Consider the following 18,172-nt stretch of genomic DNA (forward strand, 5'->3'; position numbering starts at 1 on the left):
TTGAAACAATAAAAGACATATAATGAGGGCTTCATATTCAAAGTGATGTAGCAACTGACAGCTGCATATTTGACCATCAATTTTTAATAGTTTGGATTTTTCTTCTTTGATGACACAAAAATAAAACCTAAGTATGTTTATATTAACACTGCATTGTCAGCAGACTAAAAATAATTCAAAAAGTCAATTTCTTCTCTTAACACTTAGAATTTGTCCCAACACAAACAGTGACAAGTGCAAAGCACTTTGACAGTATTTGTGCTATAATTTAAAATTTGGCAAATCTCTACGTTTCTTTTGTTTTTATTGTATTTTTTTTTCCTTTTTCTGTAAACAACATCTTGTACAAACTAGCACAGTGAAGCACAACCCCAGCAAATGGATTTTTTTATCTCCATACAATATAAATGAAATCAATACAAAAGTTTGGTTGGTTGCTTGGAACATTTTTATAATGATCAAGAGGTTCTAAAACGCGTGTCGAGACTTCTGGACTCCTGAATTTCTTAGATTACGTAAACAGTTGACTGTTTGAAGTCCTACTTAGGACCCCGGTAGAGTATTTTTAGAAGGTAGACTTCATTTCAATATTTCAAGTTCATCTCCATTTTAAATAAAGGGCTTGCAGTCCACTGGGGTGTTGAACTGGTTTTACTGCATTTTGAAGGCAGCAGTCCTCAGATTTGGAGGAATTAGGGAAATTAAAACAAACACAGAGGCCTTTTGCAGAGAATGAACTGAAGTGTTCCCTGGCCTTCAGCAATGCTTTGTGAAAAGATCAGTATGGCAGAGCCTTGAGAGGCTGAGAGGTCTTAGGAGTGTGTGAATATGCAGGGACACACAGAGTGCCTCTGACACAGTCTGAATGCCACTTAGGCAGGTCAGCGACCCTCAGTCCCTCCCTTCTCTCTGTAAAGCTATCCAAGTCTTTGACAGTAGCAAACCATGTTTTCATGTCTGAGACCTACAACAGGAGTTTTCTCAAAAACGGCTGTGTTGTTTGTTTCTTTTTCATCGCACTTGTAAGTGTGAAGGGATTTGGTTGCAGGGGGCCACTGATAGGTAACAGCAGGGGCAACGGGGCATCCTGTGGGTCCAAATAAAGCAGGATGGGGGCTGTTTATCAGTCCTGGCCAGTTACTTTTTTTTTCTTTTGTAAATAAGGTTTTCTGGATGATGTAGCATGGGTGATGGATTAAACAAAAAAGCCATTAAACCACCCACACACACAATAATGAACACAATGTTTTTAGCACAATTTTATGAGTCATCAGTTTTTCAAGAAAAAAAATGAATAAAATGAGAAAATGCAACATAAATAAATAAATATATTTAAAAAAAAAAAAAAACAGTCTATAAAGTTGCCCCTAACCCTGTCATTTTCCTGGACTGTACTCTGAGGGTCCACAACAACATCCTCCATCTGTGAATGTCTGGCTCTTAGTCCTCTGTGCCAGAAAGCTACCACACAGTGCCCTCGTTCATTTCTGAGGCTTGGTGAGACAGGTGGTTGTTGTATCCGCTGCCATTCAGTGACAGTGAGGTAAAGGGCGGACTAGGGCCAAACACTTCAGAAGAGATGCTGTGCAAGGGCCCCGGGATGCCAGGCTCTGGGCTGGGAGAGTCCCCTGGGTGGTGAGACATGATATCAGAGAAGCGTTGTACGTCACTGGAAGGGTGGTGGCCCGGCAGGGGGTGGTCCATACCCCCGAGAGGGGTGCCTGTGGGGCCCGAGGAGGGGACGAAGGGTAGATCAACTGGTGTCTGGGCCTGTGACGACGGAGGGCCCTGAGGGAAAAAGTCGTAGTTCCCTCCAGGGCCGTAGTACTCACTTTGATAATCTACAGATCGAAGAGCAGAGGAAAATAGAAATCAGCATCAGCTCTGACTGAGAACAATGTGAGAGCAAAAATGAGTCCAGGAAGCCTGAGAAACTTATTGAACACACATCGCCTGATTTGTATGAAAGACAGAGAGGGAAAGACCCTCGCTATGCTGCATTAGTCACAGACCATGTTATACTTAAATCAAAACTGCAATTGGGTGGGGAGAACGTAGTGAGAAATTAATTAAAATGGGGGCCATTTCATCAGTGGTTCTACCTACTGAGATTAACTTTTTTTTTTAACTCAAAAGAATAATATTACAGACCCCTTTTTTTCAGCAAGAAGAAAAGAGAAAATTATCTGATGCTTCAGAGCTCTAGAAATAAAAAGAAGCTATTTTTATCAAATAGTTCTGCTGTAAATTAGCTTTTCTTCTCAGCCTGTGAATAAGTTAACTTCCCTGGAATAAAACAGATGCTTTTATTTTCAAATAAACTTTTTAGTGCTAAAGCACAGGTCTTGCTGAAATAATAAAAGCAGAAAATCATTGCAATATTTTTGATCTGGTTGTTAGAAATATCATTTGTAATGGATATATAGTTTAATTTAAAATACTGTTGTAGACACGGTTACCCAGTTGCGTTTATCTTTTTGTCTATTTTCTTTGTACGGGGCAGAAAATAAAAAAGGAATCTACAGATCATTTAATGAAAAAGGAACAACAATTTCCCAGCCTTTGATTAAGAACCGCTTGACTAAAACTTCGACTGTAAAATGTATCCACATTTTATCAAATTCACTTAAATGAAATATCTGTTTTGTTTTGCACCTAATCCGTACCTCCATAATAGGAGAAGGGCCCGTTGGGGATGAGCTCACCAGGCTCCAGTCGGTCCACTAACGTCCTCATCCGCCTCGGGCTCCGGAAGAACGCGTGCCTCCGCGCGCCTAACGCGCTCAGCTGCTTCATGCGCCTCTCTTTGGAACGTCGGTTCTGGAACCAGACCTGCACGTGCACACAAAGATACATCCGTTACGTCCCGCCACAAGGCTGCTGCTGCTGCTGCTGCTGCTGCTGCTGCTGCATGGCATCATTTTGGTTTCAGGTCTATATTTTGAATAAAGAGATTGAAATGGGGAGGGTGGAGGGTGGCGGAGAGGTTGCTGTGAATAAATATAGCTAATTGAACATAAATTGGATTTTTTATTTATTTATTTATTTATTTATTTATTTTTGTAAATATGTTGCGCAAATAATCGTCAGTGTGCAAATATTTCCTCATTGAAAGCAAAGAGTAAACAAGCTTCGTGTTTGTTTTGGCACCTGCTCCGCCGCGGGTTCACTAACTGCGCTCTTTGTGTGTTTTGCAGCATGCGTGATGATCTGATACATTAAATCCTCGAGGCTCTGCGGTGATGGAGACTGCGGCCAATTATCCGCACAGGACTCAGAGTCACATCTAACCTGCCTAATGATCTTTTAACCCCCCATTTACTCCGACTGAAGGCGACAGCGGGGGGACTTCAAATCTCCAATTAATACTTAATAGGAGGGTTGTTACCGATATATTACTGGGTTATCATTTTATAATCTATAGAGCAGCTTCCTTTAATTATGCTTCACCCTGCACACCTACTCCGGATCCCTCGTGCTTCCACATGTTACAAAACCTTTTTACTACTTTATACTCTCATCAAATCCCTGTAAGCTCACAATACCTACCTCACAATATTCAAATATTAATAATAATAAAACATTTTCCCATTTTTATTCATGAGTATAAAACGTAAAATAATCGTACAATGCCTTGCTTTACTGTACTTTTCTGCTGCAGCTGCCTACAGATAAATTATGATTATTACAATAATATTGCTAATTTTCTCCCGGCCCTTGTGTAACTCCGGGTTGTGAGGAGACAGTCTTGAAGACTCTTGAAACAGATTTGCGCTTTTCCACTTGGCTGGAGAGGCTCCCAGCATGGCTAAACGTGGTTGCAAAGCGTGATGGCTGCGCTGTGCCAGAACTCCCAGCGCTCCCAGCAGCCGGCACCAGTTGGCGGCTTTCGCCCCGTTGCGCGGGGCCAACAAACAGAAACCTCCCCTATAAATTAGCCCATTTCCAAATGAAGCTGACTATTTGAGCCAATGTTTAATTCTAATGAGTTCAACGTGAGCGCCGTGTTTGCAGGAAGGAGGTCTCTCTTAACGAGGGGTGAAGGAGGTGAGAGGTCTGCGTGGGGAGGAGAGGGCCCCTCCGGGATAAGTCCTGTGCCACCATCGCAGACTGGTATCTTGGCAAAGATTATTTTTTTTAATAAAATGCAATCTGTTACTTCACACCTATTAGGCTTATCGCTGCCTGACACCATTTAGAGAAGAGAAGGTGTGAGGGTCTCCTCTGCTCACGTTCAGGTGGCCCCTGAGTGTGATGTTCGGTATGTTTAGGGACGTTTCGGAACTAGGAATCCTGATTTTTTTTTTTTTTTTTTTTTTTTTTGCTTTTCTTTTAACGCAAATACCCTGACGCTCCTCTTACCTGGATGACCCTCATGTTGAGGCCGGTCTCCTGAGCCAGCTGCTCCCGGATGTGTCGGGTGGGTTTCGGGGTGGCAGCGAACGCCGCCTTCAGGGTCTCCAGCTGCTTGGCCTTAATGGTGGTCCGAGGGCCGCGCCGCTTTCCGCCCAGGTTCTGGTCGTCGTTCTCGTTGTTGACCGTCTCCTTGTCGGAGAGGGCCGCCATTTCCGTGTCTTTTAGGACAACGTCGTCCTGGAGCTGGTCCTGAGAGTCCGGAGATAAACTGGGATCGCTGCATGCCGTTACTATAGTGGAAACAGGACAGGAAGGGACGGGAGGACGTCCACACCGTTCATTACTGGGGACTGTCACTGGTGACATACTGGTCAATTGAAGGTAGGTGACCAGAGATATGTGGGACAAACACGCAACCTTACAGCAGATCGCAAAGAATGCCTTCTAAATGACCAAACACTGTCTGTTTTAACATCGTTCCCAAACTGTTTTTATAGAAAAAATACGAAGAATTCAGCTTCATTTTTCTAATTTAAACATTTGACATGAGGATTCCTGATCACCTCATAAATATCCAAACAGATCCAGACACCAAAAATCACTGCGGATTAACACCACCACCAATAATAATAATAATAATAATAATAATAATAATAATAATAACAACAACAACAACAACAACAACAACAACAACAACAATAATAATAATAATAATAATAGCAGTAGAATCAAGAACTCTCCGGGGTTATTTGGGTGTCGTCTAATTCCTGGTCCATCACATAAAAACGTTAATGTGAAGCTGAACTCATCATCATTTACTGCAATTCAAATCCACATTCATTCATTCATTTGCGTAAAAAATGTGCGCACGCACATGCAGACACAAACATGCACGCCCACGACAGCCACCTTACCTGAGAGGAGGTTCGTGTCTTTTACACTCATGTTACTGAGGTAATCGTCCTTACAAACAAATTTGTTCTCGTCTATGATGTAGAGCTCTTCGCCAGTGGAGAGCTGCTTATTGCACATCATGCAGGTGAAACAGTTGAGGTGGAACACCTTGCTCCGGGCCCTCCGGACCAGGTCGTTCGGAGAAATTCCCTGCGAGCAGCCGCCACATTTGGTACCGAACCGCCTGCAGAAAGAGAAACAACCAGGTGTGGTTAGAGCCGCAGTTAATTACCCGTTTTCCTTTCCTTTTTCTATTTTTCTTTTTGTCTAAACAGGTTAAACGATTTACATCTTTGACACCTTGGTGAGTGCTGGAGATTTTACGAGGGCTGATTAAATGCAATTAATGTCAACACTTATGTCCACACACATCATATACCTAAAAAAATAAAATGAAATGAAAATAAATTAAATAAAATGAAGCTAAAACTGAGAAAAGGTGCTAATGAATCTATTGTCGGCGGAACAGAAATCGTTATAATTTCAGGATGTTTTAAATAGATATAAAATTGTGATTTTAGGGTTTTACATGGGTCTTTTAAAAATTATTCCTATGGAACTCAGTCAACCAATGACAAAAGGAATGTAGTATAAACGAACCCACTAACATTCAGAGAACTAGTTAATGACTATTTATCAATAATTAAATACAATCTTATGCACAATTTATCTCTCACCTCTCACTTTAGTTCTACTTTTATTATTATTATTATTATTATTATTATTATTATTATTATTATTATTATTATTATTATTATTATTGTTGTTGTTGTTGTTATTCCTTTTATTAAAAGTATTAATAGGAATAATAACTATTATCATTATTACAATAATACCAATAATAATAATAATAATAATAATAATAATAATAATAATAATAATAATAATAATAATAATAATAATAGCATTAGTAAATAATAGTACTTTTTAACGCCAAACGTAGCGCATTGCATTGTCATTTCATCGTTTTCTTTAGTTTTCAACAGTCTTTAAATCTTCCCACATGTTGAAAGCTGCCTTTTCTCCTGCATCACTTCTTCTTCGCATCCTTCAGTAAAGTCGTGTTTTCCTTTAACGCTGACTTGCTCTGAATAAATGGACACGTTAGTTCAAAAGTATGATGAAGGGGGAAACCCTGCCACAGCAAAAGCTCTCCCCGTTCAACTTTGTATATTGGCTGCTGTGGATGGCGTGTTGACAAAGTGTCTGTGGTTGTTTTGCCTGTGGTCTTGATCTTCTCGACCAGTTCTCTATTCAAATCCACTTATCACGTCCTCCTCAGTCGGACTAGGCAAACAGCGCGGGCCAGCGGGCTGACCCAGCCCGGGTTTGATCCGGCGCTCTGTCCTCGATGTTAGAAAAAATACACCCAGGTGTGATTTCCTCGCTTCCCCCAACAAACCGCCCCCTGTTTTCACGCTTCACCTTGCTCAGAGAGAAGCGCACACGCGTTGGATATTCGTCCTGTCCTTTTGTTTTTGTTTCCCATTGAATTCCAAATAAGCTTTTGATTAATCACATGCTAATGAAAGCCCGTTGTCTCAGGTGCTGAGTGTGACTTTGTCGTTTTTGAGTAAAATGAGATAACAAATACACTCTGCTTTAAAAAAAAATCTGTTACATTTATTGCTATTATTTGAGTTAACCTTTACCCCATTTCTATTCTTATTTTATTTCAGCCTACTTGTCTTTTTTTTTTGTTTGTTCTTTTTTTTTGTAGTTGACCATTTTAAATGTATGTCCCAGAAAAAATAAAAATACTAAAAAATACTCTACATACATATAAAAACTTTAAAATATTCTTATTAATATTTAAAATTTAGAGCGTTTCTATTGACTTTAGGGACATATTTATTATTTATGCTGAATCTGAATTAATATCCATAGTGTATCTGTTCCTGTTTTCCTGCCGTCTCAACACAAGAACTCCTCCCAATAAAAACAAACTGGTGCCGGTGAGTTTCTCCAGCATCACCCCCAGGCTTACCTAAAAAAATCGTTTTTGCAGTACAGTCTCCCCTCTCTAGAAAAACACTTCTCGGTCAGATTACATTTGCACTCGCAGCACTGCACGCACTTGACGTGCCAGGCTCTGTCTAGCACGTTGAGCAGGAAGCGGTCCAGGATAGGCCTCTCGCAGCCGGCGCAGTGGACCATGGCTTCGGCTGGGCTCGCTGCAACTCCCCACGAGCGACGCGCACGCACAAACCCAATCACCGGCGCAGGCCGAGCATTGACCGAGTGTTTGAATTCTGCCTCTGCTGATTCCGCCTCCAGCTCCGGGGTCAGTGTTCGCGGAGAGGCCAGTCGATCAGCTGTCACTACAGATCTCTCCCCGTATGCGTAAAAAAAACAGGCTCCGTCTGAAGAGGAAACACAAGAGCAGAAGGCGCCGAAGGTCCTCAAGTGGTATGAAACAACTGGGGAATCAGTCCTGTTAGTGGGCCCGAGGCAAAATTCTGAAATCAGATCTGATACAGATGATGGGCTCAGGAGGCAGCTTGTTCTTCCCGGCGATCTTGGAGGTGATGCATCGGTCAGCACGCGGAGCGGCCGCCGGTCAGGAGCACAGGCACGTTTAAGAAACTGCTTTCAGATCATAGCTTTCACACCGTAATTCGGTTGGTTTTTAACATGGCAGCGTATCCAGTCCTCCAAAAGAGAAGAAAGAAACAAAACCACAAAGCCAAAAAAAAAGAAAGAAAAAAAAGGGAACAAAAAAAAAAAGATTTCATCAAAGAGTGTTTTCCCCTCCGGCTCTGCGGGCTGATCCTGGAGCTGTGCTGGCCGCGCGATGCTGGGATGCCCCCCTCAGTCTCCGGTACAGTGCGTGTGCCGGGATGCGCTGGGGTCTCCGGTTCACTGTCTTGCTCCTAAAGCTCCAACACCAGCCTTATTCCCGTCCTCCTGACGTCAGGTGGCGGCCGGACCAATCAGCGAGGAGCCACGCGAGGAGCCATTAAACCTCCCCATCAAACCCCAGCAAGTGCTCTGCCTGCTATTTATGCTGCACACTCAGGACACCAATTGTCAAAAAAAATTTCCCTGCAAAGTGTCATATGTTAGAGAGGGCGTCTGCAGGAGGCAGCGGCGGCGGCGCAGGGCGAGCGGCGCGGAGGGAGACTGTTGCTGCAGAGCAGAGCTGTCTTCTGGGCATGACGAGGAGGAATCCGAGCAGGTACACGCGCAAACTTCTCCTCGGGATAAAGAGGCTTGAGGCGCAGATTGCAGGCGCGCGCTCTCTGTTTAGTTTTTGTCGGTGTTGGTGTGTCAGAGAATCCCGAAGGTCCAACGCGGCGGAGCGTCGCCGCTGCACTCTAAACTGTTTGGACTCATCTAAATATTTCCTCTCACAGCAGGAGGCTGCGCACTGCCGAGGGCTCATTTTAGATGATAGCACCATGATGATGATGATGATGATGATGGTGATGGTGATGATGATGTCTCGTCCCCGGTGAAGCGCGCGCAGCCCTCCCATTTTCTCTCGTGGAAGTGAAAGACTGAAAGGCTCGAAAGTTGACAGCTCTTCCAGGCAATTCTTTGCGGGAACTCAATCCACTTCCACCGCAGCGCGGGCCCGCCCCGCACAGATAAGTCTCGTCGTTTGTTTTTCGGCTGCAAACACTCCTGAAATTGTATTTGCTTAATAGAAAAAAAAAAGTTGCGGTTAAGTTTTGGCTTCAAGATGACAGAGATCTAACAAGAAAGAGGTTGGAAGTTTTTCTTTTCTTTTCTTTTCTTTTCTTTTCTTTTCTTTTCTTTTCTTTCTTTAAAAATCTTGTCGCGTTGGCTGTTGCGGTTTATGTTTATTTGTGTGTTCATTTGCACACTTTAAACTGAAGAAATGCGCATGTGTTGTGGAGAAAAGCCGCCGCAAACTCTCACGCATATGTGCTGCTTCCCATGCAACAGTCCAGCTGACCGCTCCCCGCTCCCCCTGATCTCCCACCACCTCCCCCCGAGGAGAACCCCTTCAAGAGGACGTGAGTTCAGGTTACTGGTTCTAAGAGAGAGAGAGAGAGAGAGAGAGAGAGGGGGGGTTAGGAGGAGAGCATTGCTTTTGCTCGCTTTCCTGTTCTCATTTTTCTTTCTTTCTTTCTTTCTTTCTTTCTTTCTTTCTCTCTTTCTTTCTTTCTTTCTTTCTTTCTTTCTTTCTTTCTTTCTTTCTTTCTTTCTTTCTTTCTTTCTTTCTTTCTTTCTTTCTTTCTTCCTCCCTCATAGAGCATCTTCTCTCTTCTGTTTTTATTCCTACGGAGGAAAAATCAGAAACGGGCCACTTGAGGGGATGAGATTCTCCAAAGAAGCGGTGGGAAAACTGCACATCTTATGGACTACAGAGCTTGATTCTGTTGCCACTAAATCCCGGATGGCACAGACAGAAAAATGACAAAACAACAACAAAAACACCCAACTCTCACCCCCCATCTTAACCCAACATGTAAACAACAAAATGTTGTTGTGCGGAAGATGCATTGATAGTGTGTCAGTAGGGATAATCTGTGCCTGATTTAGAAAAAGCTAAGAGGGAAGAAGAACTAGAAGCTGCAGCTAGGCGCGGATTAATCCACGAATGGAAAAGAAGAGAAAAAAAAATCTAAATAAACTATAAGCTTTAACATATCTCTGCCTCCCTCCAGCCAGAGATACTATTAAATGAAGGGAAAAACTGGTTTGAACCTCACCGATGTAATCCTTTGCTTGGAACAGATTTTTATTCGCACTTTCCTTCTGATGCAGGCGAAAGTTGTAAATTGGAATCTTTGCGCTGCCGCCTCTGGGCCCAGTTTAAAGAAAACAAAACTTCTCTCTCTCTCTCTCTCTCTCTCTCTCTCTCTCTCTCTCTCTCTCTCTCTCTCTCTCTCTCTCTCGCTCGTTGTCAGCCTCTCGCTTTAATCTCGGAATGGTTTGACACAGATTGAGATGACAGAATACTTAACTAAAGGGAACGAAAAGGAAATCTGAAATGTGTTAATTGATTCCCTTTACAAGAATATATATATATATATTTTTAAATCTGAATAGATGTATGTTTGTTTGTATTTTTTCGTTCTCTCTAATCAGAAACTAATTTTAGACGCCTCGATTAATAGCAGGTACCGGCTCCTATCAGAGCAGCCCGGGAGATTTGGAGTTTATGAAGTGCAGACCAGTGAGCGTCTCTACTGCGAGATAATTCATCTGAGATAATGAAAGAGGCTGTGGAGATGCATGCAATCATTCACTGTAATCATGGCTCGTTTATTTGTCTCTTCTTTCCTCTGCAGACTCAGCTCGGAGTCACCGGTGTCACCACGCCACGCGTGAGGGCCGCGGTCCGAGGAAGGAGAGGACAAAACAAGGTTCAGTCCTGAACCGAGCAGGTGATTAGCTGCGTTCTGTGAGCATGTTGAAGGCCTATCCAAAGCCCAGAGCGAGGCACAGAGCCGAACCACGGCTGAGGCAGCCGCTCTAGGCCGGGCTACCGAGGGGGGAGACTCCGGGTTTAGAGAGAAGTGATCATCCGGGACTGGCGCTGTGATCAGCTGAGAGTACCGGGGGAGAGGAGGGAGGCAGAGGGGTCCACCGGTCCGCTCCCCATTTCTGCTGATATCGATTTATTCTTCTGTTTTTTTTCCCTTTCTTTTATTTTCTCTTCTTTTCTTTCATTCCCTTTTCTTTTTCTTTATTTTATTTCCTTCTCTTTTCTTCAAATATTTCGCTCAGGGAAACAAAGAGAAATAAAGGCTTTTACCCGAAACGGACTTTGATTTCTGACGTTTTCCCTGCTTCAGACTCTGATCTGGGCCTCAAAATTCATTCACACTGAATGACAGGAACCAGCAATAGGCTTTTTTTTTTTTTTTTTTTTTTACAAATTGCGAGCTGCTTAAGAAGTTCCGCTAAGTGCTTTGAAAGGCGCAGTTTAACGGAGTGTTTCCTTTTCGGTTGCACTATGCAACACGGTGACATGTTGGCGGTGTAACCCACATGTGACGACGGGTTACCCGGGTCAGTGCTTGGGTTGAGACAAGCCCACACCCACTCCAACACGCCGTCAGCCCCAAAACATATTCCGATGTGAACTCAGCGCAGATTATTGAACCAGCAACAACTCTGAGCAAACATTTTTCCAGACTCCCCAACTCCGCTGCGGCCTGTGCTGAGAGAAATCCGATGGGATTTATAGATCATCTCCCTACAGCTGTCGCTTCTCAGCCGGTCAACCCCTGCTGACCCCCCGCCTCCACTATAGATCGACCTCAGCATCGCAAACGCTCCAATATTCGGAGGTTCGATCAGACCCAGAACCATCAGCAGACAGAGCCTCCGCTGCAGCCCGTTTTATTCGGGGTGTGTTGGGGGGTGGGGGTGGGTGGAGGTGTCGTGTAATACATCATGTATTAGCGGCTCTGAGCTCGGGAACAGGAACCCGCCGCGAGACTCTGGGGTCAGTCAGAGAAAAGGCCGCGATCAACATCTCGTTTCCTCCTCTAGGGGGCGAATTCAGTCCGGACAAAGAAAGGGCGCACAGGCCGTGACACTTTATTTTGACATTATGTTTTCATTTTTATTGTATGGCCTCCAAACTGAAGCATCGCTGATCCTCAGTGAAGCATTCAGTAAAGAAAAATCACAGAGGATCTATGATGATCTACAATGTTCTACTTTAGGAAGCTTTTATAGTTAATATTACAATTCCAATTATAATCTTAATAATTTGTCTACTACTACTATTATTATTATTATTATTATTATTGTTGTTGTTGTTGTTGTTGCCATCATCATCATCATCATCATCATCATCATCATTATTATTTTATATGCCTATGTTGAATGAAAAGCTATTTTTCTATCCTGTAATAGGTTATATTAATAAAAAAAATAGAACATTGGTTTTCCTTGATTAGTCCGAACAAAAAGAGAGTTTTTTTGTGAAGATACTGCAGAATCAGCCTCACTGAGAGATTATCCTGCACACTGGGCCTAGAGCAGCCTGTAAAGCAGTTCCCCTAGTTTAGATTAATGGTACTGCGCGATTATTCTGCAGTCGGGGTGAAAGGGCTGGGATCACTAATGATTATAATATAATGTGTGGCGATAACCACTCCCTTTGAGATATTATCGCCCGCTGGCCAATGCTCAGGGGACGAGCTGCATGGCTGCAGAGCGCCTGATAGCTGCTGCCGCTCCGGCTGCTGCTGCAGCGGATTTTCAGAAATGAGGGGGGAAAGCGTGGAAAGCGGGAGTGCTGGCTGCTGATACATGCATTAAAATATGGAGAGGAGAAAGCTGGGCTCTCATTTATTGGCCCTTTTTGTTTCCCTTGTCTGTTTCCTGGAAATTATAACGCCATAAAGATTTATATATATTTAATGCAAGAACACCCTGGACCTTTCAAATCACAGCAGGGATTTTAACCAGAACAGCACGTTCTTATTGTTTTTAACTGCAGCAATCTTCCAGGGATTTAATTGCTCCCAGAATGCAACATTTAGCTCTTTAAAGGGCTTGTGGCTGTGAGAAGAAAAATGCTACATGAAAACATTGTTTCAAAAAAAAAAAAACCGAAAGAAATGTTCCCAACGATTATTTGTTTGCTAGAGAAACTGAAATGATAGATATGATTTTATTCAAAAGACCGGAACATAATATTTTCATTATTTGAGGCCTTTTAACAGCCCACGTGAGATTTGGTTTCACCTTCTTGTAAAATGTATTGTATTCTTTTTAGCTTCAGTTGAGTTCTTTCCCACTCACTATAAATCTCATGCCTACACTTCATCTCCGTACGGAGATGGTGCCGTTTTAGAGACAAATAAAAGTAATAATAATAATAATAATAATAATAATAATAATAATAATAATAATAATAATAATAATAATAATAAAATAACTATTATGATAATTGCACTGCTCTAATAACAGCTGATGAATTTTAAAAAGCAATCGTGGACATGTGAGCTCTCTAATGTGGATCATCTCGGAAGGCCTGAGAAATACATTAATATTGAATCTGGGGAGATTATGAGAGTTTCTCCTGACACTCCTCCTTCGTACAGCTACAAGTATGAATTGAATTTTCTCTCTCCATAGTCAATAAAATCAAAAGTCAAAAATATCAGACAGGACCCTGAAAGCAGCTTGGTGTTAGTAATGCAGCGCAGAACTTTTCTAAAGCCGATTAGGCAGAAAATCCAGAATAATTATCAGAATTAGCTGATCAATAGTCTAAGAAACGAAACAGAGAGTGCTTGGGAGGGAGCGGGAGGACTGTGGAAGGAAAACTGAAGTGACTGATCCTGCTGCGGTGCTCGCACAGCAGCCGCTCCCGCTATCCATCTTCACCGGAGCTTTTGTGTGCGCAAAAACCAAAGGAGCGCAGAAGGTAAAGCCCAGCGTCAGAGCCGCGGCTTTCTTTTTTATATCCAATAGATCAGGAGGCAGACAAAGCTTTATTTTCGCCAGGAGAGAGATATTTTACCTCTGCCTTACGGTTTTATGTTGGAGAGGTGTCAGCCACTGGAAATGGATGGCTAATGCATAGGCAAAGCGCTGCTCGCCTCGGCATGCTGCACGTCAGAGGGGGGCTGCGGGAAAGAGCTGTGGGGATTTAGGGCCCCTGGGGGCCCAGCACGGGATGACGGAGCAACAGGGGCGACAGAATCGACAGAAGCCTCTTCGGCTGTACCGATAGAGCTCATAATGAAACAACGCAGGCATTAGACAAGACCTATCCCACACTGCTGCTGTCCCAGTATTTCTGCATAAACGTGAAAAACACACAAGCCTATCCATCTGCAGCACGTCAGACTAGACGACCTTATAAAATATATGGAGTAGAATATATATTTTTAGAGAAGGTAAAGCATGTGAAGTGAAAACTGTTCTCCCCTGTGGAGAAGCTAACTTCAACATATACTCAGCACCAACACGATGAGCCATGTTTAAATGGAGTTTTTTCCCTGAAGTCAGGCGATGAATGAGTAATTTAAAAACCTCCTTTGATTTCCAAATAGAACTGTAGTTCTTTAAATAATCTGCTGCTTTACTCCACTGTCTTCATGACTGTAAAGAAAACATCGGAATGCTCAAAAGGCAACTTATAAAAAATTTTGGAGTGCAATTAGAAACTGAGGCAGTTGTAGAAGAGCTTACAGAACTAACAGGATGGTAACATTTGACATTCATATTTAGATTGGAAAAAGAAAATGGAACATTAAAAATGGCTCTTTAAGACAATTTTTAGACTGATTTACAGGGAAACTGCAAATGTCCAAAAGCTTAAGAGGAAAAAGTGTTGTGAAAGAAGTTTGAACATACAGGAGACTTTATTTGGTGGGAAAATTTTGATTGGAGTTTTTTTTGGCAATAATTACTCAGATTGAGACCTGTTTGTGATTACATGTTATGTATTTACTTATTTGTGTTTTGGAGTTAAAGGAGAAATTTTAAGATACTTTAGTGTAAAAAAACAGGTAATGACCAATCAACATGCAGGAACAAGAATGAACTGTTTCATTTTTCAGGAAGTAAAGTTTTGCCTCCTAGAGTCAAGTTTATTTGTCAACAGGATAAATTTGCTCTTTGTTGAATGTCCAGCAAAGACCACAGATATACGGTAAAGGATTTTCTGTGAAACTAAACTTACTTTAACATATCTTAAGAATGCAAAAAATAAATAAATAAATAAAATAAAAAAACAATACTTCCAATAAATCAGTCAAAATCAGTCTGAAACTCTGTGTTGGCTGATTCCTCTGTGCAACCTCTTCTACATCTCTGCATAGTTTTATAGGCTAGTTGTTATAATCTCATCCTCTGTTAACTCACTTACATAAATGCAGTTTCCTCGCTATATGCAGCAAAGAGGTAACAAGATTTACAATGCTGCTGGAAACAGAGGGCCTCCCTGTCATATTTCTCTCCCATGCTAAATAGAAATCTTAAGAAGTAATTGGAATTTACAGCATACCTGAATAACTGCATATAAATAAGCACACATTTCATCAGGGGGTTCAGTGACACTGTTTGGTGGCATAAAAACTGCTGCATATATTATAATATGTAGCAAATAATCTTATTTTGCTGCAGCCCTTTGCTACATGCTTGGGATTCCATCCAAATTACAGAGGATTCAAACAAGCGTTTTCAATTGATTAAACCTATATGGGCAACATTTCATTTTAATGGGACAATTTATTTCTGGGAAGAGATTATCAAGGGCTGCTGGAAACCATGGCAGTGTGTAAATCTGACACTGTTTATTTCATTTAAAGTCAGGCAGCCTCATTCAGCTCGGGCCTCCATCTGAGTGCAGGAGGGGGGTTTCAGGTGTCGCCAAGGCCTCATCTTCCTCACCTTCCTCTGTAGTTACCAGACAAAACAAGCTTGTTGACTTTGGCCTGGTCTCCCAGAAAAATTCTTCAATTCTCATCACCTTTATGAGTCTGCATTCTCTTTCTGAATTTGGAGGAGGAAGACGCAAATCCTCTGGATGGGATTGGCAGTCATGGCCCAGGATCACGGTCAGACAATCACAGGATGGAAAGTGGCCTGACCCCCTCGCCTCCGCCCCGCTGCCTCCTGTTGAGGCCGCTCAGTGGATTTAGAGATAATGACATCAGCACCTGCATTAAGATTCATATTCACCATCTCTCCACACGACCCTGTTTTCCTTTTGTCCCAGACTTGTGTCAAACACCTGCCAGTCTTACTGTGTCTCTGGTAATAATCAAAGCTGGGCAAAAACTGTAATGCACATCCTTAGAAGGGTCTGTCTGCTGCAGGCAAACTGGTCAGATATTAAACTATTTTAGATTCTTTTTCTTTTTTTTTCCGGATTCAGATAAAGCTGCATAGATTTTTACCCACACAGCATGAAAAGAGGACTGCATGTTAGAAGAGCTTTTGTTCTTTTAGCCTGCAGGAAGAAGGCAGGCGGTCTTTCTGCTCTGAGTCTGCATGCTCTCCTCAAGCATGAGTGTGTTCTCTCCAGTTACTCCAGCTTCCTCCCACATTCCAAAAACATGGCCGTTAGGTTAATTGATCTCTCTCTAAAAATTGTTTGTGTGTGTGTGTGTGATTGTGCGTGCACATGCGTGTGTGTGTGTGTGTGTGTGTGTGGGGGGGGGGGGGGGAGGGTGTGTGCGCGTGCGTGTGTGTGTGTGTGTGTGTGTGTGTTTGGGGGCAGGGGTATGGTTTCTCGTGTGTCCACACGAGAAAACATGAACTTTATTGTCCTTAAGCCGTGTTGTAACTGACTTGGTTCTATGTTTAAGGTCACTGTCTATTTTGAAAGACCCATTTGCACCCAAACTGTTAAGTTTCTAGAAGATGTCTTGCAATACTGCTCTAGTATTTTGACCTAATGTTCTTTCCTCATGTTACTATCAATTTTGTGAAGTGCACCAGTCCCTCCTTTAGGAAAGCAGCCCCACAACATGATGCTGCCACTGCTGCTAATAAACGAGCAGAGGCTGTTGGAGTCAACAGCGGACAGGAAGAGCGCAGGGATAAATGTGCATGGGACAGAAACACAGATGGATCCGCTGCCGTGTTTGCAGTGTTGGATGAAAGTTGAGAGAAAGTTGTAGCTTGGTTACCTTTTTATTATTGGCTTACAAACTTCCCCCATTTTAGAAAAGAAATGATGATCATTAGGGCCAAACACTTAAATTTTACCTTCATCTGACTACAAGATATGACACTAAAATTATTGTCTTTTCAACTCTTTTTAGAATTGGATGTGCATAATCAGATACTGACACTATTACCCAGCCCTTAACACTGTGTTTTAGTTTTGTTCTTGGGTTGAAAATTTCCTGTGAATCCGCAGTGACCTCTGGGACGCAGACTTTCAACTGTAGTTGGACATTCACTTGCAGTTTATATTTAGACACACGGAGGTTCACAAGTCCCCTCTTAATATCTTGGCTGATTCCATAAAATATTTTCTTGGCGCCACAAAACAAGCTGTGTTTGAGGATATGCCTTAAAATAAACCCACAGACGGGCCTACATTGAACTTAAATGATGTGAATCAACCTTACAAAGGAATGAGATTATTATTTACGCTTTCCCAAAATGTTTGAAGGGTTAGTGCATGTATGTCAAACTCTTTTTTTTTCAGACCACATCATGAATCTCAAAGGACATTGGCAGAATGTAGAGATAAAACTTCCAGTTAGCAAACTGTTGAAGTATATATTTCTCTGTATTTGATGGGTAATCCTTTTGAAGATCTTTTCAAATTGATGTAATTTGGCACTATCCAAATAACAACTGATATGATTTGACTGATAAAAATAATATTTAAGAACAGTTAGAGTTCAGAGGGTCATAGCAATAAAAATGGCAGCCACATTTGGTCTGCAGGCCTTGAGTTTGACACATGTGGTTTAGTACAGCAGTGCATGTAAATTTCTGAATTTAAAGAAAGTGATAAAACGTGTCTTAAAAATCTCTTTTTCTTAATATTCTGGGACCTAAATAGTCTGCTGGTAATCCTAAATGAACTAAAGCAGAAAAGGTTTAATCTGATTTTAATGTCAGAGAGATTAAGATAACTGAACATGTGTGTTTTTTTTTCTAGTGTGTGTAAATATCTGGTTTCAGCTACAGACTCAACCAGTTTTCACTCTGCTGTAGTCTAAAATCACTTAATGTCCTGCAAAGGTTAAACTCAGACAGACTTTGTTGAAGGACACAATGCTAATCACAGAACTGATACAGCATCAGAACACAACAGACAAAAAGCGCTTTTATACTTTTCATACAGCAAAAACAGTCTTTGCTCAAACTAATCCGACCACTGCACTGCTGTAACACAGACAGGCACACAGAAAACCCTAGCTGGCTCCCCTGCTGGCTCACAGAGCTGGAA

General features: G+C 42.1%; 1 protein-coding gene across 1 annotated transcript; it reads right to left on the reverse strand.

Annotated features, from left to right (window-relative positions):
• Positions 1–1,015: 1,015 nt before the first annotated feature.
• On the reverse strand, positions 1,016–10,152 carry lhx1a (LIM homeobox 1a). Its single transcript, XM_014970234.2, has 5 exons — positions 7,298–10,152; positions 5,271–5,494; positions 4,363–4,646; positions 2,667–2,832; positions 1,016–1,841 (listed from the first exon to the last, which is right to left on the reverse strand). The coding sequence occupies exons 1-5, from the start codon at positions 7,465–7,467 to the stop codon at positions 1,462–1,464; spliced, it is 1,224 nt and encodes a 407-aa protein (XP_014825720.1). The 5' UTR covers positions 7,468–10,152; the 3' UTR covers positions 1,016–1,461.
• Positions 10,153–18,172: the final 8,020 nt, after the last annotated feature.

The sequence above is a fragment of the Poecilia mexicana genome, unplaced genomic scaffold, assembly GCF_051168715.1.
Source record: "Poecilia mexicana isolate PSO_F unplaced genomic scaffold, ASM5116871v1 scaffold_13, whole genome shotgun sequence".
In the NCBI taxonomy this organism is placed as follows: domain Eukaryota; kingdom Metazoa; phylum Chordata; class Actinopteri; order Cyprinodontiformes; family Poeciliidae; genus Poecilia; species Poecilia mexicana.

What these genes read in the sequence shown, in the direction of transcription:
- lhx1a (XM_014970234.2), bottom strand. Translation starts at nt 7,467, where the DNA reads ATGGTCCACTGCGCCGGCTGCGAGAGGCCTATCCTGGACCGCTTCCTG. An exon ending in AGACACGAACCTCCTCTCAG is followed by an intron (nt 4,647 to 5,270) that starts GTAAGGTGGCTG and finishes TTTCCACTATAG; the next exon opens with TAACGGCATGCAGCGATCCC. An exon ending in TCAACATGAGGGTCATCCAG is followed by an intron (nt 2,833 to 4,362) that starts GTAAGAGGAGCG and finishes GTGCACGTGCAG; the next exon opens with GTCTGGTTCCAGAACCGACG.